Here is a 26313-nt window from a genome sequence, read left to right as displayed (position 1 = left end):
CCCAACTCTTCTCCACCATCCCCTGAGAAATACTCTCCGCTGGCTGCACACGAGAATCACATTTGGAGTGAAAAAAAAAAAAAGAATACCAATCCTCAGGCCCCCCCCAAGACCAGTGACATCAGAATTTCTGGGAAAAGGCCCAGGCAATGGTATTTTTAAAAGCTTCCCAGGGGTCTTAGTCCATTGGGGCTAGTTTAACAGAATACCATAGACTGGGTGGCTTATAAATAATAGAAATTTCTGAAGTTCTGGAAGCTGGGAAGTTCCAGATCAAGCTGGCAGCGGATTGAGTGTCTGGTGGGGCCCACTTCCTGCCTCATAGACGGGGGTCTTCTTGGTGTATCCTCATGTGGAGGAAGGGACAAGGGAGCTCTCTGGGGACCTCCTTTATAAGATCCCTAATCCCGTTCCTCACGGTGGGACCCTCATGACCTAATCACCTCCCAAAGGCCCCACCTCCAAATACCATCTCATTGGGATTAGGATTCAACATATGAATTGGGGGCGGGGGGGGGACACCAAACATTCAATTTATGGCACCAGGTGATTCTAATGTGCAGCCAAAGTTGAGATGCTATTCCAGAGTTTGCCTCCCTTGGTGCCCCCATTCTATTAAACATAACTATCCTCTAGTCCTTGCTGCCATGACTCTGGAAACATTTCCCTCTAAATAAAAGGAAGGATTCTAGCCCCGTGATAGAGAGAAAAGAGGCCTGCCTTCAGAGACATACCATATGGGTCTCCCCCGGTGGGTAGACGCTCAATGGAGACATCCTCTTCGGAAGAGGTACTAAGGGAGGTCTCTCTCTGATATATGGTTCTTTGTGGATTTTTCTTTGTAGTAGCAGGAACAGGAAGATGGCCAACAAGATCAAGCCCAGCATTGCCATTAGTACAATGAACCATAACTCACTGTAGAACTCTGGGCTTTTGCTCCCCGATCCCCTCTTGTCTCCAGGAGTTGTCAGCACCAGGCCTGCAAAATCCAGGGACAGAAAAGGGAAAGATCATTTCAGGAGGCAGTTTGGTGAGCTCTTGCTCTGTTGTCTGATAATAAATGGGAAGGGAGTTTGAAGGAGTTCAACTCATGGCGCTTGTTGGCACTTGTGTTCAGGCTGGGGAAATGGTGCGGTGGGTTGGTGGGTTGTAAGGAGAAGCCCACAGCGCTTAGGACACCTCGCCAAGAGCTTCCTGGGAAAGACAGGGGGAGGGGTCGAGAGGATTTTTAAAGGGTGTTACCAAAGTAACCTTGAGGAACACTTGCATGAGTACTGTGTGCCCTTGGAGCAAAGTCCTTTCTTGGGCAATGGAGTCTTGGTGGGGGCTGGAACCCTTACTAATATTGCTGCAGAGACCCCCCTGCATGCACAATCAGTGTCATGGATCCAGACTTCCCTCACCTCACACAACAGCCCTCTTCCTGAGAAGTTTCATGCAAACTGGATTTTGAGACATCAAATCCCATTTTCCATTAGGATGTCAACCACCTGCGCTCGTTAACGTGTTGTCCTTACATTTCTTGTACCCTGGCCTCTCTGTTAGACAGCAAAAGCTCTGCAAGTCATCACTCAAGTGCCCTGGAGAGCTTCCCAAGGAAAGCAATCCTTTAGCAATAGGGCCACTTCCCCTTGATTTTTGTGCAAGTGTCGAGAGTTCAGTCAATGTGATTTTCTGTACAAGAGGCTAACAAAGTAGCTCGCATTTAATGAGCATTTCCCCTGTGCCAGGCCCTGTGCTCAGGGCTTTCTAGGGATGAAGGATGGAGAGTAGCAGATTCTCAGGTCTGTGGATGTGGGGAAAGTGGCAATGAGCCGGGGCAGGCAGGAGGAAGGCTTATACCAGTCATTGCAGGACAGCCTAAGGCGGTAGAATCCTGCAACCCGAGCAGGAGAGGGTCTCGGAGATCATCTCCACCCAGCCTCTTGCTAGGGCCAGCTCAGAAGCCTGTGGACCCACGCAGTGGCAGTGCAGGCTGGCATGCAGCGGTGAGCCAGAGAGCTGCTCTTCTAGAACGAATGCTTCCGGCCAAGAGGAAGAAGGACAAAGAGACAGAGTTGGAAATGCCTAGTCACTCCCTGCACCATCTTCCCCCTTTGCAGCACTTCCAGGACTGGATGGGTGGACGTGGCACTTCACACCCACTTTCTCAGGGAAAGAATCAAAGGGGAAGAGTTCAGAATGTGGGGGAGAACGTTTGAGGGAGGGAGAGAAGGTGATTGAAACTGAATTTTGGAGAGAAAGGATATTACTTTACTAACCCTAACTCTACTTCTGCTAGCTCTGTGGTTACAGAAGTCCCTTAGCCTCTGTAGGCTTCTGCATCTCTAAAATGATGAGTTGGAGTCAAAGTTCTGATCAATTTCAGCATGTTGAAATTCCCCTAATAAGGAACCAATGTGTGTTGCTCGATTCAAAACCAAACCAAACTTGGTTATATGCTAGAAAAGCTGAATTCCCTTGGTGTGTGGCACAGGGCTGTAACTCCTGAAACTGATCTGATTGGCCCAGTGGGCCCCTTGCTCAGGATGACACAGGGGAGTGTAGGGCTGCCTGTCCAGGGGAAGCCTCAAAGGGAAATAGCCCTCAGAACAGTTGGAGAGAAATGAAGTCTCCTGTGACCTTCTTGCTTGAAGGCTGCCTTCAGGCAAGGGAACAGAAAGATCTTGAAAGTTCTATCACACAAATTAGAAGTGACTATGGATATTAGTTGGACAACACATCTTAGAAATTTCCATAACTTTGCACCGTTGGTGTTTCTTCTCTCAGCAATGGAAACCTCACTTGGTATTCATGAACCAACAGGAGGGTTTTCCCCCTTTATGAAATCTTGACATCAGGATAGGATGGTGACTCTTTATCCCTTTTTTCTTTTTCTTTTCAACGTCCCCTTTCATTTTAAGGGACTCCCCTCCTCCAGTGGGAGATCACGGTCAGGGTAGGGAACCCTAGTGGCTGGGCCTCCACTGCAAAGAAAAACCCAACCTAGAACTGATGTAAATCCCTCCCTCTTACTTGCCTGCCTCCAGGGAAGACACACTTCCTATTGACCAAGGAGACTGGACAGGCGCGATTGAGAAGGTGGATCAATCTAGGTTATGTGGTTTTGCCCAACGTGTGGTCCTGACCTCTCCCTTAGAATCATTGGGCAGATCTTCTTTAAAGGGCAGATTCTGGGCCCCCCTGATTCTGAATCTCTCCCACGAGCCTGGGAAACTATATAATAAACAAGCCCACTGAGATGATTCTTATGCACAGTTAAATTTGAGAACCATCGCTAAAGAAAAAGTACGGGGCCAGGAGACAACAGGAAAATGCTGTTCAAGTTCTCATCTTAGGAATGAACTGGGACAGCATTCTTGGGTAAGTTCCGGTGTCCCTCAGGCCTCCATCTGTCCACTTGTGGAAACATTGGAGTTGCTAAAATAGTACCGAATGAGGTCTGCTCTATCCCACAGCTGCTGTTAAATAAAATGACGTAGACTATGGGGGAGGAATTTTGTTAGGTGTCTTAAGAAATTTTACATGGCATCCAGAACATGCAAAGTCTGAAAACATAGAATAACATTTTATTATTTTTACAGATCAAAACTATCCTTGATAATAATATGTATGCTCACCTGTGTTTCAGAATTTTTGAGCATGTTTATTTAAAAAAACCCCAAATATATGTGCATATGCATACAAATTTGATATAACATTACTTACTAGAATTTAAAATAGAGTATCAACTCCAATTCTCTTATAATGGAAAAGATTTGGTATTTCTCTAGCTTGCCCTTTGAAATTGCAGAGTATCGAATATGTTAGATTCAAAGGTTGTAAGTAGAACGCAGTTTAAAAGATGCTCTGTAAAAATTGCAGAGCGAAATTACTTGGTATTAACAGTCAATGATAATCTTTATGGAGGCTACAAGAAAAAAATTTCCCAAATTGACCTTTTTAGGCTCTGAACCTGGAATATTATCATTATGATCAATGTGAATTGACATTAGAGTATTTACTCCTCTGATCTCTTCTTCTGACTTCCTTTATAAATTGACTTTTTGGTAAACAAAGTCACATAGCTCTTTATTGATAGAATTTGTGGTTAGGAGAGTAGTATAGTCACATCTCTCTGAATCTACAATTCAACGATTTGGCATTCTAAGCATATATCCTGACTCCCTGCATAATGTAGGTTCCACGAGGACTTAAAAAATAATTTCTTACAACACTTAACACACTTCCTTTTATACAGTCTATTAGCACAAATATGTATAAACAAACATATGCATGTTTCCTTGGAAAAATAAGTAGGTGCTACACTAAATATAATATGAGTGAAATGTTTACCAAATCCCGTAGAAGTATCATATTGGACCAAAGGTGTCTTCACGCTGCCTTCCTCGGTAGTGCAGATGACCTGGAAAAAGAAGCCTGGACCAAAGATAAATGAGTCAGTCATTCAACACCTACAAATAGTGGGCAAACTTTTAGCATATCATAGCATGAGAAAGTCTGAAGACAGGATTCCAGAGCAAGTTATGAGGTTTTCCCTAATAAGCAAACTTTTTTATAATTTTAAAATTATCAAGAAAAATAACCATCGTTAGTGTAATAGAGTCATGCATTGCTTAGCGATAGGGATACATTCTGAGAAATGTGTTGTGAGGCGATTTTGTCACAGTGTGAACATCACAGAGTGCACTTACACAAACCTAGATGGGATAGCCTATTACACACCTAGGCTATATGGTACAATTTTATGGGACCACCGTCATATATGCAGTTGTCATTGACTGAGATGTCGTTATGCGGCCCCTGACTGTAACAGCATATATGGAAGTAAGAGAACTAAAGAAGATTAGAGTTTATAGGGCCAGGAAAAGAATTAGCAGAGGAGTAAAGGATCACACATATAGTGTATCTTGTTCTGCATGTGGTCTCAACCTGCTCCTTTAAAACTTACTGGTGTACCCCTTGCTAAGTGCTCAGAGTTTCTTACTAAGCAGGAGAGCTCAAAAGGGACCTCCGAAACCAAATGGTCTAAATACCTCTTTCTTTCTTTTTTCTTTTTTTAATTTTATTTTTCCTTTTTCTCCTCAAAGCCCGCCGGTACATAGTTGTGTATTCTTAGTTGTGGGTCCTTCTAGTTGTGGCATGTAGGACGCCACCTCAGCATGGCTTGATGGGCGGTGCCCCATCAGTGCCTAAGATTCGAACCGGTGAAACCCTGGGCCGTGGAAGCGGAGCGTGCGAACTTAACCACCTGGCCACGGGGCCAGCCCCCTAAATACCTCTTCCAATAGCCAGGAACCTGAGGGAAGCAACTCTTGTAAAGTCCTACAGATGGTTAGAGGCCTGGCTGGGGGCAGAACCCAGATCTCCCACTGTCAGACCATTTTCCCATCACAACAAGCTGCCCAGCTGACCAAGAACTGTGACCACAAAAATATGTAGCTGAATTGTTGTAAAACGTCCTTGATAAGTTTCAAATGCTCTAAGTGCAATGCTGGAGCTCATTGTTTACCTGCACCTGTTAGCCAAAACAAATACTGTTTTCAAGAAAATTAAAAATAAACCCACTAATGAATTCATTGTATAAATCCAGATTGCTAAAATGGCTTCACATCTGTTGGTCCTGTGACCACACTGATCGTTAGAAAATACTTGGTACCTTGCAAAGCTTTTTCTTGTTTCAATGTAAAAACAGACAAACAAAAGCAGGACATATAATTAAACAGGAAGAAAGAACTCAGTTTTAGAGGGAAAAGTTTGTTATTTCGGGAACAGATGCTGAGGTTGGTTAAGGAAAGCCCTTACGCAGGTCCTTACAAGTGGGAGACGGTCACTACCTGGTTGGACTCTGTTTGGAGCTGTGGATGCATCAAGAAAATCTCTGAGGGCCCTAAAAGGGCATTATTTCAGGATGCTCACTGACCACTTGTGGGTGCTATTTCTCTTATGGACACAACCTGTCCTCCTATCTTGTTCCTTCCGGGGGACACTCAAGTCACGCAGAGGTAGCACTCTCCCGAGGACTGCATCCTCACAGCAATGCATCAGACAGCAGATGGGAAGAAAATCTTCTTTCCTCTGAGCAGTAACTTTCCCACAAGAAGGGGCCACTTAAACCAAGACATTTTAATGATGAGCAATGTCACCTTCAGATTGGACGTCCTGTAAAGCTGGGGAACAGGGCTCCTTACACACTGAGAAGTGGGGGTCAGACACTAACTTTTGTCCGCTGTCCTTGGTATGTAGAGGGTGGTGTCAAAGCCACTGTACACCCGCTGTCCTCCATCGGTTAACACGAACTCCTTCAGTGGACCATTCAGAAGGAAAGAGCCGCTCCAGTTTACACACACCACAGACAAGTTGCTGTCCACCGAAAACGGGGCTCGGTACTCAGGTGCTGTTGGGAGAAAGTTGTATGTTCTAAAAATGGTCACCTCTGAATGTCTGTGTGTATGTGTATCTCTCTTTTTTTTCAAAATATGAGCAAGAAAAATTTTGGCATTGCTGGAATCCTTCATCTTTTCCTCCATATGTTAAAAAAGTGGCACTGGGAGCAAAAAGTAAACCAATGGAAACATGTGTGAAATGCTTTCTCAGCAACTTGCACCTGCTTTCCAAAAAAAAAAAAAAAAAAAAAAAAAAATCAATGGAGAGTGGTGTTTTATGAAATAAAACTATTACCATACAATGGTTCTGCTCGCCAACATAACCCTGGGGCTCATATTTTGTCGCATTTTCTCTCTTTTAACAGGTAAAGCATCCTTAACACTATTAACTACAGTAGATAGCTATTTTTCATACTAAATCAATATTTATTGCTACAAAGCCCCAAGGACTAGATGAAGTTAATATATTTTTCTTCTCCCCAACCCAAACTGCTTAGATGGTGAATTACGTCCTTTTGGCACCCATTTATTTTTAAAGCTTTTTCTTGAATCATTAGTTTGTTTTCTAAGATAGTTAAAAAGCCTTGCAAATAGCAGTTTGAGGATAATAATTCATTGCCCTGACTAATCAATCAATAGCTTAGTCCATGAGTATATAATCAAACTCAGGTCTCCTAGTATCATATCATATACAGAAGCAGCTTCATGTGCATTTTATAGGCATATTCTCTTTTCATTTTCCAGCTCCTTACTAAAACAAAGGGAAAACAATCCTTAACTGAGGCTTATCTTTTAAATGAATAATTTTCATAGAAACAAATGAAGGAATACCATATCATCTTGTCAAGTCAAAAGAGATTTATTTCATGAGCTCTCATTTTCTCTGAAATAATCAATACATTCGTAACAGCATTAAGATCCATCTTTATCCTAAATTGGCTTTTAAGGAAAGAAAAAAGTGAGCAGTGGAAAAAAATTGGCTATGTTGTTTTCTTTAAAATTAAATCCATCTGTGGCTGATGTTAGGAAATATAACAAAATAAGGAATAATCGTGCTTTTGTGATTGTAAGATTCAACCATGAAGATATATTTGATTCTTATCTTTCAAAGTAAGATATTTTCATAAAGCCATAAGAAAATTTTTCTGCAAATACTAAAACAAGAGGAATCAAGCCCTCTTTTATGTTTATTTATTTATTTATTACTTTTTTGGTGAGAAAGATTGTCACTGAGCTTACATCTGTGCCAATCTTCCTCTATTTTGTTTGTGGGACACTGTCTCAGCATGGCTTGATGAGCGGTGTGTAGGTCCGCACCCAGGATCCAAACTCGCGAACCCTGGGCCACCAAAGTGGAACTTAACCACTATGCCGCTGGGCTGTTCCCAAGCCCTCATTAAATATCTGTTTTCCAAAACAAATTTTGCCTAATATCACAATGGAGTCTACTGTTGTATTTGTCTGTGGCTTCCCTCTGTCACTTAATTCAATAGATTTCCACTTCTCTCCTATATCTTAACTGTACAACTACGAAAGGCTTGTAAATAGTATGAAAATAGAAAGATAGGAGCTTGATTTGCTTACAGGATTTGGAGATCTTCCTGAGAAAAAAAAGAGTGATCAAACCATCAAAATAACAAGGAATAACAGATTTGGAGACTGAGAAAACGGTAATGGCTACTATGCCTCTCGCACTTGAGCTACTTTACCTCATTTAATCCTCAAACAATCTTCGAAGAACTAGTTTCACTAGTTCCTAATTCTTCAGGAGAGCAGACTAAGGTTCAGAGAGGTCAAAGAGCTGGTAGGAGATCAAGGATCTGAGCCCAGCTCTTCTTAACTCCAAAGCCCACATTGTCCCGTTATAATCAGCACACATTTCTTTAAAGGAGCCCAATTTACTAATTCACTTCATGGGTACACTCCATGGGTGAGCTGGTTCCTCCTGATTGTTAAGCATTCAGGAATTTCGTGAGTTGGCTACTAAACCCAGCCATTATTAAAAATGGAATTATGTTAACTGAAATGAATTATATTAAAATAAAGGTAATACATATTCAAAATTCATAACTTCTTAATTATTTCACTACATATTATGATATGCTCTTGAGGTTATTTTATGTCTATTGTATCTGGATGGTGGAAATATTATATAATGGCGCACCACTAGCCATCTCTTCCCAACTCTGTGTTCAGTGCCGTCACACTGACAACATGAAACCAGTCACGATGGTAATATTTACACTGCAGAAATTGGCAAGCTCTGCAAATGAGGACATTATTCTCTCAGGAAGGCCAGTTGTTAAACACTACATCTTAGTGTTTAACTCTTCTGCTCTTCTGCTGAAGATGTAATTCAGGCAGAGGGGGACGGATGTGTTGGTAATGCCCCTCCAGACCCTTTCTGAGTTTATATGTGATCACATTTATGTAAAATTGTAAATACCATTTTCAAAGTATCTTCTGGTTTGTATTCTCCAATCTATATTTTCTCTCTTCTAGTGTGTATAATGAGTTAAAAGTAGCACAAGTAATAGTCAGTTATTTATTGTATTTTTCCATGTCTGTGGATCCAGTAAGTGGATTAAGAGACACTTTCTCCCTCGGTGTTACTCAAACTTTATGTTTATGGATGGTGGAAATATTACACTATGGCGTGCCACTATCATCTACTAGCCATCAACTTTCAGCCACTTCTCCAGTGTAAAGGAAAAACAGAAAGGAAAGAAATCTTAAATCTGTTCACTTTGATCTTCCAGCATGACGAAAAAATATCTGGCAAAAGCTAAGCTTCATGACTAAAAGGAGAATTGGTTATAATCTGCAAACCTCACATGGCTATTTTGGCCTGGCCTTCTGGCCAATACACACAAAAAAACTCGAATAATTAGCAAAATTGGCTTATGGATTTATTGTGAAGGGTAATTACTTCTCAAAGATGGTGACTATGTTTTGTCCCACTCCTTGTGCACGGCAGCGTTTTATATTAGTCAATCAGAATTCATCGTACTACACTTTCATTTCAGGAATAAATGTTTCTCACAGTTCCTTTTGGGTTTGTGAGGGGAGGACAGTAAGAAGAATAGGCAAAAAGGGAAAGGAGCTTACAAAATTAGACAGTAGACGTTATTAAGAATCATTACGCTTTGCTTTGATTACGGCATGGGTGACAAATAATGCTGATTGTGAGGTGCCAACGGTAAATGTGAGAAATTTTGGATGCATTTGCCCACTCATTAAACAACACATTTTGGGTATCTAAGAGCCTATGCCCAGTGCTGGAAACAATACAGAGAAAATGAGGACTAAAGGAGGAGCAGATTTAGGGGGAAAGATGCAAGCTCCGTCCAGTTAAAAGAAATTTAAGCTGGTTATGAGAAGTCCAAGGGGAGATGAGGAAGCTGGGTGTGGGGGTCTGGATTTCGAAGTAGAGGACTCAGGAAGCAGGTGACCATTTGGGAGTCAGCCTTTGGAAGTGAAGACTTGGAGTAGACTAACTCATCCAAAGAGGGAAGAGGAGAGGATGGAAGGGCGAGGACAGAAAGTTTAGGATCGAGACTTGAAGAACTTGGTTGGTGGATGATCATCCAACAGAGCTGACTAAAATTGAGCATCCAAAGAGGCGGGAGGGAAACCAGGAGAGACTTGTCATAGAAACTAGGATTCCATTGCGTTGAATGTTACGGAGAAGTCAATGAAGGTGACTAGTGGAGAAAAATGTCCACTGGATTACCACTGTGGAGGTCTAGGGCAAAGTTAGAAGAGATTTTCATGCAGTGATGAGGTGAAAACTAGTTTGGAGGAAGTTCGTGGAAAAGGTAAGTGGGAAGAAGGAAAATGGGCAAAGCACTTGAAGACCGTTCTTTAGAAAAGTTTTGCCATGGGGGCTGGCCCCGTGGCCGAGTGGTTAAGTTCACGCGCTCCGCTGCGGGCGGTCCAGTGTTTCGTTGGTTCGAATCCTGGGCGCGGACATGGCACTGCTCATCAAGCCACGCTGAGGCAGCGTCCCACATGCCACAACTAGAAGGACCCACAACGAAGAATATACAACTATGTACCGGGAGGCTTTGGGGAGAAAAAGGAAAAAATAAAATCTTTAAAAAAAAAAAAAAAAAAAGAAAAGTTTTGCCATGGTGGGGAGCAGCGTGGGCATTAACTAGAGGAGAAATGGAGTTTGTTTGCTTTCACATTAGAGAGAAAAGCAACTGTTGCTATAACTAGGATACACTGAAGATTCAGGAGAGAGAAAGGATGATCAGTAGTGGAGAGGATGGTATTTAAAGCACAAGAGGCAGGTTTCTTCAGATAGAAGGACCACCCCTTCCTTGTCGCAGACAGGAATGGTGCAAATGCAGCAGGGTATGGCTGTCTGGGGTGAGAAGAAAGCAAATAACTGACTGTCGACTTCTCTTTTCCGGGTGAATTACAAGTCAAGGAGTTCTGCTGAGAATATAGGGAGAGAGGAGTGAGGATGGTGTGTGCATGCGGGGAGAAAGAGTGAGAAGAAGTGGGGGGTTTGAGGAGGGCGGAGAAGGTATGTACTGAGGTAGTACTGAGGGTGCTGCCGAGCTGGGTGGTCATGAATTTAGAACAATACTGCTCCTTTCGAGGTGTGGAAACTGGCTAAATGACTTAAGCTCTGTCCTTCTTTCAGGGCCACCTCATTGTATAACTCCAGGAGCCTCAGTTCAGATTCTGGTCTGTGTGAATGACATACTGGAACTGTAGTGCACCATCCGTAGTTCTGCCTTGGTTTTCTCATCTGTAAATTTGGATAACAGTAGTGCTTGCTTCATGGGTTTATTGTAAGGATTATTTGTAAAATGCTTGAAGAGTACCAGGCATGAGAAAGTCCTCTCTACATGTGACCCATTGCTAGCATCCTGCCATGTTGTCACTCAGACAGATTAAGATCTTTGCATGAGGTGCTGGACTTTCATGAGTGCATAACTCTTACTTTTTATTTATTTATTTTTATTTTAATTTTTTTAGGAAGATTATCCCTGAGCTAACATCTGCTACAAATCCTCCTCTTTTTGCTGAGGAAGACTGGCCCTGAGCTAACATCTGTGCCCATCTTCCTCCACTTTATATGTGGGATGCCTGCCACAGCATGGCTTGACAAGTGGTGCCACGTCCACACCTGGGATCTGAACTGGTGAACCCCAGGCCGCTGAAGCAGAATGTGCAAACTTAACTGCTGTGCCACCAGCTGGCCTCCATAACTCTTACTTTTAAAAATGCCAATGCCAAATACTGAAGATGAAATTATAATCTGATATGTTTCCGAAAAGCAAATTTGCAATAAGTATTCAAAACCTTAAATACTCAATGTAGTAAATTCCATTTGTGGAATTTAAGAAAATAGTCAGACATTCAAACAAAGATGTGTTCACAAAACAATTTCTCACCACGTTTATAAATGGAAAATATCAGCAACAACTGAAATGCCCAACCAATCCATATGATGGAATATTATACAGTCATTAAACTTGATGGCTAAGGAATTTTTAATACCATAGGACATGCAAATAAAATAATGTCAAATATAAAAAGCAGACTATGAAATTTTCATTAGAATATGATCTAAGCCATGCAATAAAACCTATGTATAGGAAAGAGATTAAAGGAATGAGTTATGCCAGAATATTAATATGATTGCCTCTGAGCGGTGGGATTATAAGTAGGACTGGCTTTCCAGGTGTGTGAACTATGCAGTTGCACAAGGCTCCTCACATAGATGAGTCCAGGACTTAGTTTGATGTTTTGCTGTCATTGTCTTGAAATTCTTAATGATTTTTGAACAAGGGGACCTATATTTTCATTTTCTCCTGGGGCCCCCAAATTATGTAGCTAGTTCTGATTATAAGTACTTATTTTATTCTTTTTGTGCGTGTGTGAGGAAGATTGGCCCTGAGCTAACTCCTGCTGCCAATCTTCCTCTTTTTGCTTGAGGAAGATTGTTGCTGAGCTAATATCTGTGCCGGTCTTCCTCTGTTTTATGTGGGATGCTGTCACAGTATGGCTTGACCAGTGGTACTGGGTCTGTGCCCGGGATCTGAACCTGCGAACCCTGGGCTGTCAAAGCAGAGTGCACAAACTTAACCACTATGCCACTGGGCCAGCCCCTACTTATATTATTCTTAATACTCTTTGTATTTGTCATTCTTAAACAATAGAAATATATTCCTTGTAAAATCAGAAAAGAAGTTATTTTATAGAAATGCAAGAAGACCCCAATTAATTAATTGCCCTTTTTTGCACTCAAATGCCATTTTGCTTTCTTGACAGTGCCCTGTCTCAACACTTGCTGGAAATCCTAGAGATTTGTGCTATGTAATTTGAAAAGAAAAGGAGTGGAAAATTTCTTTAAAAACTCATCTCTAGTATTTGTCTCTTTTTCATCCTGCCTGTGCATTAACTCCCTCTGAATTGGTTTTTGCCCTATTGCTACACAAAAATCTTCCTAAATTCACCTAATAGGCATTTTTTTCCAGCAGTCGTCTTCATTGATGTCTCAGTAGCATTGACTGTAATTGAATACTCACTCAATCCTTTTGAAAAACTGGTTTTCCCTATTTTCATGACATGCCTCTCCCGGCTGCCCTCCCAACTTCTCTGGCCTATGGAGGCAGCCACTTCTACTCACGTTCTTTTTGGGTGGTGAAGCTGATCCATTCGGAAGCCGTGCTGCCCACCTCGTTGTGAGCCACCACTCTCAGCTTGTAGGTGGTGTAAGGCTGGAGACCCCCAAGGCTGGCTGTCTGTCCTGGTCCCATGTACTTTGTCTCAGTCTGGCTGGGAGTACAGGGTACAGCTGAATCAGGAGGACAAGCCGTGTGGAGCTGGAGCTCATAGCTAGATGAGAATGGGTATGTAAAGAGAAAACGAGCAATGGATTAGTTTAACTCTCTTTTAAACCTGGTCATTTACTGTGATGAGACATTTAGTTTTCATTGAACTACAAGCTCTTTAAAATTTCCATTTGCAAGGAACTGCTCTCAGAAACACTTTGTTTAGTGCTGTTGGAAATGAGCAGCCGATGTAACCAGAGAAATGATGAGAAGTCACACGTATACACATGTTGCCGTCCACCCAGCAACTGGTAATCCTTGTTGGTAGAGATAAGATATTTCTCTCTTTTTAGGGGAGAGCGATAAAATTGTTCCCTTCTGTTGAAAATAAAAACAATCTTTTCCCCTCCAGATTATTTTGCGTGAAATGACTTCTTTGTTCTTTCAAACAGTGGTTCATTACAACATTTTGAATTTCAAGGGGGTTCTATTTGACTACAGAAGTTTCTCATGTTCCAGCTGAGGCCTATAGAATGAATGATTCCAGGGACCCATGAGGAGGGATGTATTCTCTCAACGAATGCAAACACATTGCATCGACTTTCTGATTTAAAAACAATTTTGTTGTTCACTTTTCTATCATTACTTGATTTTATGATTTAAACAGTTTGCAGGGAACGTTACCATGCAAATCAATTTACTCGTCTATTTTGCTACAGGTATCTGTTCAATATACAAGTCTTCCTTGGGGCATGCTGGGTAGCTGTATGTCTGTATGCATGGCTTATTTTGGTTTCTTTGTCCTTCTGGCTGTCCCACTACCTTTGAATGACACCATTGGGGAACAGAGGGGGACTCCACTGGAAGGAGGCTGTCCTCGAGGCCAGGGTCTGGATCTGGGGAGAGGACAGTCCCGAGGGGAGCGCGGGATGAGTTCTTAGCTCCGCCATGGGCCCTTTGCTGCAACAGTTGAAGCAGGTGCAAGCCTCTATCCCAATGGAGTACGTGGTGAAGGGTTGCAGGCCGTGAAGCATCTGCTGGGTGGCCATGCCTTCAGACAGCTGTAGGAGGGGAGAGAAGACGAGATGGGACAATGTCACAAGTAACAGACAACTGATAAATGTTTGTCATACATCCCACCTCACATGAATAGAGCCAGGTGCTCTGGGAGGTGCCCCAAGGCATTCAGGATAGTCTTGACCCTGAAGGAATTTCCAATCCACTGGAGAGTCATGACTCACACGTGAAATATGTAATGATATAACCATCAGAAAGAAGTTTGAGATAACAGGATAGAAGTCACAAGGCATAATATAATCCATGACCGATTACCATAGAAAGATACTAGAAAATGACACAAAACACACAAAATATTGATCAAATTCCATGACCCTCACACTGGTGTCTTTCAAAAACCAAAATCTGTATTTGAATTAAATTTCCAGTCAACATTCACTAAAGTCCATTTTCTACCATTGTTACTTGCGTGTCATGTTTGAATCAGAAAAGCCCTTCAAATCCATGTTAGAGTTGGGTATTTAAGAGTTTGAAATAAATATCTCATGTATTTGTATATTTTGTACATTTATATGTATTTATGATCTTGAAAGTCCATCTCTTTCTCTGAGGATGCTGGTTGATACAAAATATCATAGTCTCTCAATATCTCTCACTCATTTTTGTTGCACTATAAACTTTTAGGTTTATTTGGAGCAAAGTTTTGATCTCGTGGTTTTATTAAGGGATCTTTGGAACGCAAGAGTTCAGAGACTGGAAACTAATTTTCACACTGACATAAACAACATATAATTAAGAAGAGCTATCGGTTATTTTAAAAAATGCATACAATGCATTCGAAATATAAATTATTTTCATTTATTAATATTATCATTTTATAAGCATGGATAATCAAGGGTTGATTGTATTTACATCATCTATATTTATTGAATACGAAGGCCTGTAGAAAATATGCTAATACTCCTTTAACATTCAATAGGAGACTTTGTATGCAAGTTATCTTTTGAAATTGTCTTTCAATACCTGGCACTCTAGCCTCAGAGGATTTCTCCACATTCACCCAAATTGTTCCCTCAATCAGGCTAAATAATTTATAATGTAATAGTGGGATCTGCACAATTTCTCTGTGAGGTTTGGGTGAACAAACTGTCATCATCTGTATTTATTCCTGAGGAATGTGGGCGTGACGCAAGCTGTGCTAAGAGAAAAGAGACTTCATCCCATTGGCTCTTTGCCTCTTCATTTAAATAAGGGATTAGTGTCCCTTCCAGCCAATGGCTTTGCTAAAACACTATGTGAAAGATGATTTCCTTATACATTTATACAGTCCATCCTGTCTCCCTGATGTGCCCCAAACGTGTTATTACACTAACAGTGAAGCTAGAGCCGTGCTGATGGAGCTGTTCTGCTGTCTCTTCCAAAGGGCTAGAACTTTCTAGAAGTCATCAAAAGAAAGACCGAGTTTTCTGTGTTATTAGAGATTTGCACATGCCATGATGGGGATTCTGAGGATATTCTTTGCTCTCTTTGTTCGTTTTCACGTTAACATTTATACCACTCACAGTGACCATTTGTCAGCCCCTTACTATATGCCGCTACTACACTAAGTGCTTGACATGTGTTTTCCATTCAACTCACTAAATTTGATTATCTCTAAAGTCTTAGGTTTCTTACATCTTCGGAGTCCCTAACACCATGTTTAGTGCTTCTCTCCCTGAACATTTACATATTTCTTATATTTCCTAACGCTTTCTATTTCTTCTCAGAGGTCTCTTTGTGCTACTAAGTTCGTCACAGGGCAACTGAGAAGAGATAGATAAGAAAGAAGGATGAGGGAGAAGAAAAGCAAGGAGAAGAAAAAGCACCATTGTTTATTTTTTAAAAATAAACCAATCCTGGGCTTTTAGTTCAGAGTACTCTGCTGCTCACCACTGTCTCCACCCCGCTGGTGTCGTTGGAGAACAATCTGTAGAGACTGACGATTCCGTTGGGCTTCCGAGGGGCGCTGATGTGGACCAATGCTTGGGTGGAAGAGACCGCGTGGAACTTGGGGGCCCTGAGACCTTCTGGGGGGGCGGGCCCAGTTCTACACCGTGTCCAGCTACTGGGGGCTTTTCCTGCTGAATTCACTGCGCAGACCTCCAAAGAGAAATCAGTAAGACCAGTCAAAAGTGAGATAACTTCAGGTTGAAAAAAAAGTTAGCAATCCAAAGCAACTAACCACAACAGAATGAGATAAACTTTGATCCAGCAACTTTGCAATCACAAAGGAGAGCAGGTCCTACTTCATTTGTGCATTGGACCATGTACACACAGAGGGGGCCAAGGAGGAACCCTGATTTTGGAATGCAGCAGGCTGATTTCAGACTAAAGAAAAAGTGCTTGTCTCTGTGCGGGGTGAGGAGTGATTTTGTCAGCTTCTGCAAACTGGATGGATCTGTGGACTACATAAAACTCAGCAATTCTTCAACGCCGTTCCCCCCAAATCTGCATGAAAATTAAATTTTCCTTTCATCAAGGAGGGGATAAACATATGGAAGGATGTGTAATCTTATTTATCAAGAACCATTTGTATAATTAAACACGAATATCCTAAAAGGTTGCCGTGGGTCATCATTTGCATGAGTAAGTAATTTGTCGAATGTCAGGTACAATAGACAGAGTAGATGGATGTGTGAGTGGATAGGGTTAAATTAGGCCAATAATAGCCAACCACACAGTGATCAATCAGAATGATAGATCTAAATGGCAATACAAGAAGACTGTCTGAATGTTTAGGGGTAGGAGTATTCCTTAGTAAGCTCTCGTGTGTGAAGTCTAACTTTGGGAAATTATTTCCTATTTGGTGTCTTCTGCTATATTTATATCTATATTTGTTTATATATTTATGTGTAAATTTGTTCTGAACTGTATCTATTTTTTTTGTGAGGAAGATTGGCCCTGAGCTAACATCTATGCCCATCTTCCTTTATTTTATGTGGGACACCACCACAGTGTGGCTTGATGAAGGGTGTTAAGTTCGTGCCCGGGATCTGAACCTGCAAACTCCCGGCCGCTGAGGTGGAGCATGTGAACTTAACCACTATGCCACCGGAACAGCTCCTTTTTTGAACTTTTAAAGACAAGTCAAGAAAACTTGTGTGATTTGATAGTACACACGTTCTAGGTGTGCAGTGTGAAAAAGCATGCATAGCGTTCAAAATATGAGATATTTAGGAAAAAAACTGTAGGAGAATACTTTGCAGTGAGAGTTTTGTTCCGTTTTTGTTTGTTTTGCTTTTGCATCAGTAATATCTTCAAGAGAAGAAATAAATAGATTTTTAATAGTTAGGCCAACTCTTATCAGTGTTTCCACGCATCTTTTGGGCAGATTTCTTTGTAAAAGTAAAATTTCTGATGTTGAATCACACTTAAGTTGCTGTCAAAAGCAAATCTCCAGTTCCTTGCTGATAGGATTGCCAGAAGTCCCACGTTTAAGAGACAACTAACCGACTTAGAGAGGAGAACCTGCTTGTTTAGAACTCTGATACATTCTCTCACCATTTACACAATCATCGCTCACATTTGTATAAACTGTACTTGGCAAATCACTATAACATCTTAGCTGATTTAGTCCTCATGACACAACCTTGTAAGGTGGCTGGAGAATGTATCATCAGCCCCTTTTACAGGTGAGGAAACTGAGGCTCCAAAAACGTCACTCACTTGTTCAAGATGACAGAAGCTACAAGAGCTGAAACTAGCGCTCTGTGCTCTGTTCTCCAATAAACTCTTTTATTGCTCTTTTCTTTTTTTTTTTTTTTTTTAAAGATTTTATTTTTTCCTTTTTCTCCCCAAAGCCCCCCGGTACATAGTTGTGTATTCGTCGTTGTGGGTTCTTCTAGTTGTGGCATGTGGGACGCTGCCTCAGCGTGGTCTGATGAGCAGTGCCATGTCCGCGCCCAGGATTCGAACTAACGAAACACTGGGCCGCCTGCAGGGGAGCGTGCGAACTTAACCACTCGGCCACGGGGCCAGCCCCTTTTATTGCTCTTTTCAACAGACTGTGCTTTACTGCATAATCTGTACACATCCATACATATGATAAACTGTTTGTCATTCATACAAGTCAATAAGATACTCGGGATCATGAAAATTAAATGGCTTGTCTATAGACACAGACCTGCAATTCTGGATTAGGTAAAGGCAAGGATGGATAGACAGGCCCAGGCTGTCTCAGGTGATGGAGGTTTATTGAGACAGGCACAAGGAAGTAAGGAGGAGGAAACTGTCTTAGTGGCAGCCCAGGAGAGCCAGGCTTCAGGGAAACTAGAGTCCAGGTCAGAACAGAACTGCGGCATCTCCTACCCTGCCCTCTGACATGGCCAAGGCCGGGCTTACAATAGGGAGGGTAGGTATAGGTTACTGATGAGCAGTCAGATTTCAGGGCTGATGCGAAAGGGTCCCTGGCACCTCAGGCTGCTCCACACTAACCTTCTTTACTGCACATATCTTTCTGGGGCGTAGGGGGAACATTCTTTATTACCCAATGAATGACAAAGTCTGAAAAGAAAATATTCTTGGAAAAGGGATGCGAAATAAGGTGCACATATTGATATCCACTTCTTTGCCAAGAGTAGGGCTATGGTTGGTGATTTCGGGGCGTATAGAATTTTAGTGGAGGACGCGATGGATGGGGAAGAAAACAAGGAGGAAAGTGCAGCGAGGTGTCATAAAATCAAAATTCACCAAGTTGCCGATTAATTACTGAGCACCAAATACTATAAGGCTTTCTAATGCTGGTGTTGGCAGGTCGGACTGACCCTCATACCTTCCTGTATTACATGAGCTTTGACTGGATGGAATCCTATCTTCGAAATGCAATTTAACCCATGGTATTTTAAAACATTTGAGTCTCAATATTAGAGCGTTTTGCTGTATTTCTTTAGAAATATTCTTTTCTAAAAACTAAGACATAGAAAATTCCCCATCACTCACTGAGAATATATGTAGGATCTGGTATCTTTTGTCTTTGACAACAGACCTTCATAAAACGGTGTTCTTTTCCCTAGTCTTTCTTTTTAGTATTCAATCAATTTGAGATCAAAATAGCATTCATATAAATCAACATGCTTATGCAAAACAGGATCAGCCTATTTACATGACTACTCGGAAAATGAAAGCAGTTGCAATGAAGAGAAAGCTGACGGAGATAATGAAGCATTATGAATTTCACAAAACTTGTACCACAAGGCAGTGTTTCTATTATACCAATCCATCTGAAGAAAAGTTAAAAACGACTGTCAATGATATTCTCTCTCTTTCTCTCTATCTCTCTCTCTCTGTTGAGGTAAAAATGTCCTCTACCCAAAAATCGCTGTGGATTTTTGTCAATGCCCAGCTAAACAAGAGATAAAGGAATGGATTCAGCATAAAAATACTAACAGACTAAGCTTATGATTTCTACTGAGAAACAGTTGCCCCAAGATTCGGATCCATCTTTACAGGGTGGAGAAAGAAGAAATAGAGATATTGCTTGGGAAAATTTGAGCAATATGTCCTGATTTTTTAATTTTAAGGAATCAATATAAAAATCAGGAAGTGAAATATGTTGAGACCAGACATAGAATTGCCTACTGTATCTATCTCTCTCTATTCTTTCTATCTATCGTCTACCTATCTATCTGTCTATCTATTTACTACTTATCTACCTACCTTTTACCTAACTGATAAGACAATCCATCTCGTTTGTATCCCAAGATTTCTTCACATGATCATTGGGTACATAACAGAGTGTGAACTGCTCACAGAAAAGAAGGGACTTTATAGGGGTCAAAAATAAAAGAAAGGCTTATGAATTCCATGGCCAAGAGAAAAAAAGTAAATAAATCATCTTTGATTTATTCAGAATACCCTCATACCTACAGCATCCAGCTAAACACACTTATTCTTTTATAACAAAAAAAATTAAAGATGATTAAAGTTCCCCCTAAAGTAACTTATTATTTGGATTTAATGAACGCTTGTTCATATGCGTGTATGCACGCGTATGCTCGCGAGCATACACACACACAAACACAATCGTAACGTAAGAGTTAGGAACTTCCAATGGAGAGCTGTTAAAAATGAGAACAGGTTAGGACTGGCCAAGCTGAGACCCTTCCTTCTCGAAGGTTTTGGTTGTAAACACAAAAAGAGTTACAATGTAAGAAGATGTCCAGAGAACACAGATTAACTATTTGAATAAATACACAACTAAAATTATCTAACTGCAAATTCTGTAATTGACTAGTGAAATAGTAGATTCATGTATCTGTTTATATTTTTGTTTTCACGTGTAATTTTTTTAATCTGGTGACTATTACCATGTTTGTGCTATTGTCCATTAAAAAAAATGAAATTGTTATTTTATTTACCCTCCCCCCCAGGACTAATTACTGTATTTTGCCTTAAACATTTTTAACGACATAAAGTGTCAATATCTGTCACCAAGCTGCCCAAATCTCATTGCTGTGGAAACAATGAGTTTAATTGTTCTTCCTCTACGGAAAATTGCTTCTTAGAAATCTTCCTTCAGAGGAGTCTTCGTCAAAATACATTCCTTGGCTGTGATCATCAAAATTATTTTGGGTACCTATATCAGAATTTCTAGTGAAAGGACCTTGGAACGTACCTCTGTAACATATTTCCAAGTGATTCTTGTGTCCAATGTTGTTTGAGAAAAACAGAGGGCTATTTTCCATAGAACCAGGCACAGAAATCTAGGCACTATATGTTTTTCCATTTCTATTCATGTGCTGCCCAGTTAAAGTGGTACTTCATTCATTCAAATAAGCACAAAGCATGTACCTGTTTCAATATGGTACAATTAAAATAATCACTACAGAGTTTGTGACAGTGGTCACAGTTCCAAACAGAACCAGAGTTCACTAGCTTATGTAGAACAACCATTTGCCATCTAGTTTTCACTCCAGGCACAAATTTCTTGAAACACTGATATTTCTGGAACTTCTTGGGTCTATTTTTCCCTTACAGCCTGGATGCATATTATTCTTAGTGCTCCCAATTTCTCTCAACCCAACATCTCTCCTTCTAATTTTATTCCAGAAGGAAAGCAAGAATTTGTGAACAGAAGCATTTGTGATAATTTTCGTAAAAGAGCAAGAGAAGGAATCATGACTTTGCAGAGGATGAGGGAAGGGAGGATGGATCAGAAATTCCCCCAGTGGTGGCCGCTGGGCGCTTATGTTCCTGCGCTGGTCCTTTAGCACAATTTCTACATTTTAACTGTAAAGTGGTTTTCATTTTAATGCTTTGTCTCTCTCCATGCCTCACAGCTTCCTGAAATAACATTTCTTAGGACTGATACTTTCCAAGTATAGTCTTAGTGCAAAGAGAAGCTCATTGTGAATTTCCAGGGATTGCCTGCTGTGTCTTTCCTTTATCATATCACAAAAAATCTCCTTAATTGTAAAAATACGTTATGATTCTTTTGGCTGAGGGAACGCTACAAGTCTTGTTAAAGCCACGGGAACATAATTAGTGACACTTTCGGTACCATCAGCATCCAGCTGATGTCTATCTGGTCTTGTATTCGCTATCATTTTCCGTGTAAAAATGGAATACAGAACTAACCAAGTTCAGCCAGTGATCTTTCACAAAAAACCTCTAATCTGTTGACTCCTAATGTAAGTGCCGGTGACTGTCCTCACCCTTGGAGAAATTTGAGATTTTCTTCTTTTTTCCAGGCTGCTTATTCTAAGCGTTGTATTAAACTGTTCCTCTCAGAGGATTAAAACATGGAGGAATTTTTTAGTTCTCTGCAACTTCTCTGACCTTCTATAACATGCTTCCTTATGGAATAATGACAATTTTTGATAAAACAAAAACCTTTCAACACCACTAAGGACGTGTTCATGTCACACAGCCCCTAGGGAGAATGTGAATATATTTTCGCGACAATCTGCATCAGAAATAAACAAAAATCCAACATGAACAGACATGCCTGTAATTAATAAGTATAGTAAATAGGTTGCATGTTAACAGGCAAACAATTAAATTATTTGTTTCCTGGGGGCATGTAATGAGATTGTTATCATATCCCCAGGAGAGAGATGAACAGATATTAAACAGGTCTTTCCAATACTCGTATTGGTTGAGGCCAACAGCTAATTCAATAGATTCGATCAAAATCCCCACTTCTTTCTCTGCTCCTGATTTATGACTTCAGCCGTAGCTCCTCATCACTCATTGCAGTTTGCTCGCCAGCGCTCATAAATTATGCCTCATAAATAAAAAGATACAATCAAGGAAATCATATCAATTCATCTACAACCTTGGACTACATTTTCCCATGGCCCTCGCGCTAATGCCTTTTTAAAGGATAGCTTGTTGTGGGTTTTGAATAGGTTCGAATACCAAGATGCCAAAATGGGCTTTGCCAGATTTGTGGTCAGAGACACTCATAGCTAAAGAGAGAACGCAATAAATCTGAAATTACGTGATAACAAGATTATTTTCTTTCATGAGCAGTCCTGTGGGCTATAGTCATAAAGGAACAGCTTGCTCAAAAGCTCTCGGTAGCTATCTGTTTAGCTATCTACCTTTCTGATTTTCTTTCACCATCAAATGGATTTTGCTCAGCATCTCTGTTTGCATGGTACTTTGCTGGGTACATGGGAGCTATACTTGTACAGATATAGTCCCTGCATTCCAGGTTTCTTTCATCCCAAACACTTTGGATCAAGTAAGATGGAACGTGATTTTAATTGAATGCTGGGACCCTGGGGAAGATGGCTACAGCAGGACCTTGTCATCCTTTCTACTGGCAGTTTTTCAGAGATGCGAAGCAACTAAAGAAATTAAAAGACTATATTCCTTGCTAGAAAGGGTGTCTTCTGTCACCACTGCCTAACACCTTGTCTTGCTTGTTGAAGTCACTCAATAAATATGAATACGGCTCTCTTCTAAAATATGAGGAAGGGAAAATCGGCTTCGAAATTAGTGGGAAAGACTGAAATTAGCTTCAATTTGATTTTAGAAATCATAATGAAAATTTGGAATTTAGCACAAGCTACTGTTTATTGCTTATATCTGCTCTCCCCGAGGGAAAACAGAAATCCAGTCTTGTTCAGCTCTCATGGAGGATAAGTAAAAGCAGTTCAATGGGTTTATTGAGCACTTACACTTTAAAAAAAAATTTATTTATTTTTTTTGTGAGGAAGATTGTCGCTGAGCTAACATCTGTGCCCATCTTCCTCTATTTTATGTGGGATGCTGCCACAGCATGGCTTGATGAGAGGTGCTAGGTCTCCGCCCAGGATTCAAACTTGTGAACCCTGGGCTACCGAAGCAGAGCATGTGAACTTAACCACTATGTCACCGGGCTGGTCCCCAGCACTTACACTTTTATAAGTGTATTAGGTAACTAATTTATTTCATCCTCCACCAATCCTCTGAGGCTGGTATGATTATTATCACACCAGTTGACACATGAAGAAATGGAGGCACAGAGAAGTTCATGCAACTTGGTGAGTGGCAGGGCTGGCCTTCTAATACAGGTGTGTGATGGAAAAGCCAAAACTCTTCATCTTTTTGTATATGAACCTATTGAAGGAAGGTTGGGCACATCCTCTAAGTGTTTGAGATCCTGCCCTGGGATTGTCATAGAGCCCCGTAGGGATCGGCTGTTTCAAGCCGACATGCTAACGGCAAGAAGGGGGCCACCATTGGAGGAAGATCTGGGGGAAGAACATTCTGTGCAAAGGCAGAGCAAGTGCAAATGCCCTGAGGCTGAATTCTCAAGAAGGCTGGTGCAAGGTTAGCGAGGAAGGGCCTAAGAGCCATGAGATGAGGACAGAGGTAGACAAAAGTCAGACCATGAAGGGCCTCACTGAACCAGAGAGGAGTTTGGATTTTATGGGAAGCCAAGGAGGGGTTCCCAGTAGGGAGAGATTTTATCTGATTTACATTTTATAAGGATAACTGGATATTGAATAATTTCTATGTATTATAGCCTAAATTTTAATTTTATATGTAACAGTGTCCTGGCCTTTAAATTAGCTTATTTAATAAGTTCACAGCAACCCTACCAAGATAGATCTTTTCAACCCAATTTGACAGGTAAGAAAACTGAGGATTAGAGAATTTGAATTGCTTGCTGAGAATATAGAGTGAGTAAATCATGCAACCCAGATTACAATCTGAACCAGTTTATCTCTGAACCAGTTTATCTCAGCAGGGTCAGGACTTCATGCTCCTGATGGGGGTGACTTGAAGAGGCTGTGATTCAGGAGAGAGATTGCTGGCCTTGGGGTCGGAAAGTCTGGACCCCCGAGTTGGGACTCTGCCATTTTTTTACTGAGTAACTCACCAAGTCATTCAGCTTCCGGATTGTACAAAAGGAGTAATAATACCTACCTTACAGGACCATCCCAAGATTCATGTGTAATAATGTTTCTACAAATTTCTGAGGAATGGAGTGGCAGACAAGCACATTTCTAAGTATTCTATCAAGATTTTCAAAGCCTCAGAGCTGTATACAAATGCGATTGGAGCAACTGTGGGGGAGAATTTAAGAACACAGTCTGTAGAACCTGAATCTGAAGGCTCAAATTTGAGTCCTTCCACCTGCCAACTGTATCCTCAAGTGTGTTAATTAATCTCTCAATGCCTCATTCTAAGTGCGTTATTATTAGTTAATAACATGTCTCAAAAGGTTATTATGAATGAATACATAGAAAGCTTTTAACATAGTCTTTAGCATATAGCAAGCACTAAATAAATAATAGTGGTTCTTATTATAGGATTTGTGTGAAAAGTCACGACAGAGTAACTTCACCGTTTGGAAGAGAAAGCGGGACTAGACAGCAATTCTGTAACTCACTCCTGGGTTCCATTTAGCTGCTATGGATCAATGATACTTTAGAAAACCCTTCACAGCATTCTGAATTTAGCCCACATCTCTCTCTCTCTCTCTCTCTTCCAGGTATGTCTCGGCTCTAAACTTTGAGGATTAGAATAAGTGAAAGCCTGGCTTCTCAGATATGTTACTCCTACATCCAAATTTATGGACTGGATGGCATTTTCTACTTTGCCTTATTATTAATTAAAGTTTCTCAAAAGCATCCCAAAGTATGAGCAAAAGGAAACAATGGATTCTTCAGAGAAAAGAATTTTATATCCAATTTCTATTACAAATATGCCTATAGACATTAAGGAGAGGACCGTACAGCTTTCTAGATGCTTATAGGCATCTTAGTAATGATCGGATCCATCAGCAGATAGATAAGTCAATTTACAAGAGAAAGTCTCAACCATTTTCTTAAAGATTACAATTGAAAGCATCTGATTTACTTAAATATGTTAACGTTTTCATTTCCACCTGTAGATTTGATTGCTTCCTATAGCCCAAGACATTTATTTAGAATTTAATGGAAATATACCATTAGTCCAAGTACTTAAGTGCAATCCTCCCTAAGCCTTCAGATTTACTTAGTGTTTTATCGATAATCATAGAGTGGCATGCAAAGCTTGCCAGATGATCCCCTAGCCCAGAAAGGATTCCACTGGGGAAGGCCTTGTCACAAATTAGGTGAGAAGAAGCGCCAATCTGAGGTATGGGGGATGTGCGGGGCATCCTCCGTTTGTCTCCAGATCCATTCTCTGATCTTCTCTGTACCCTATAAGGCTGACTCTGCAGCTGTCTCACAAAGGAAGGAGAGAGTTTGGTGTTTTTATTTCTCCTGCTCCCTCTCTCTGGCACCCCAGTTTGGCAAGGCTGCATCCCTTCTCTATGGCCACGGCTTCCGTAGGGCAGCGCCTTTCCACTGGCTATAGCACTGGCTGAATTCCAGAAACATCTTCCCCTTGTCCTTTAGGCCTAAAGGGTAATAGCTTCTGGCTATTGCTAGGTCCTGGGTCCTTTAACATTCCTTGTTGATTCTCTTAATCCTGCCCACACCTCATATGTAGTCTTTTCATTAAATTCTCTTCAAATGCCCTTTCGAGGTTGCCATCTGTTTCCTGCTGAGATCCTGATTGATACAGAGGGGCACATTTCGAACCTTACATAGGTCCTAATGACAGTGGGCAGGCTGAGAGAGGCATTTGATCTTAGTGATGGAGAGATATGGAAG

At 41.0% G+C, this 26313-nt stretch overlaps 1 protein-coding gene across 1 annotated transcript in view; it reads right to left on the bottom strand.

Moving 5' to 3' along the window:
- USH2A (usherin) overlaps positions 1–26313 on the bottom strand; it is a 746622-nt gene that overhangs the window by 10575 nt on the left and 709734 nt on the right. Inside the window, exons 65-70 of the mRNA XM_070602521.1 lie at positions 16127–16336; positions 14003–14241; positions 13036–13244; positions 6221–6397; positions 4336–4419; positions 735–979 (exon numbers count right to left, since the gene is read on the bottom strand). Of these exons, the coding sequence (XP_070458622.1) occupies positions 735–979; positions 4336–4419; positions 6221–6397; positions 13036–13244; positions 14003–14241; positions 16127–16336 (1164 nt within the window). The remainder of the gene's footprint in view (positions 1–734; positions 980–4335; positions 4420–6220; positions 6398–13035; positions 13245–14002; positions 14242–16126; positions 16337–26313) is intronic.

This window comes from Equus przewalskii, chromosome 31 (assembly GCF_037783145.1).
Source record: "Equus przewalskii isolate Varuska chromosome 31, EquPr2, whole genome shotgun sequence".
NCBI classification, from domain to species: domain Eukaryota; kingdom Metazoa; phylum Chordata; class Mammalia; order Perissodactyla; family Equidae; genus Equus; species Equus przewalskii.
This window is presented reverse-complemented; position numbering and strand designations above follow the sequence as displayed.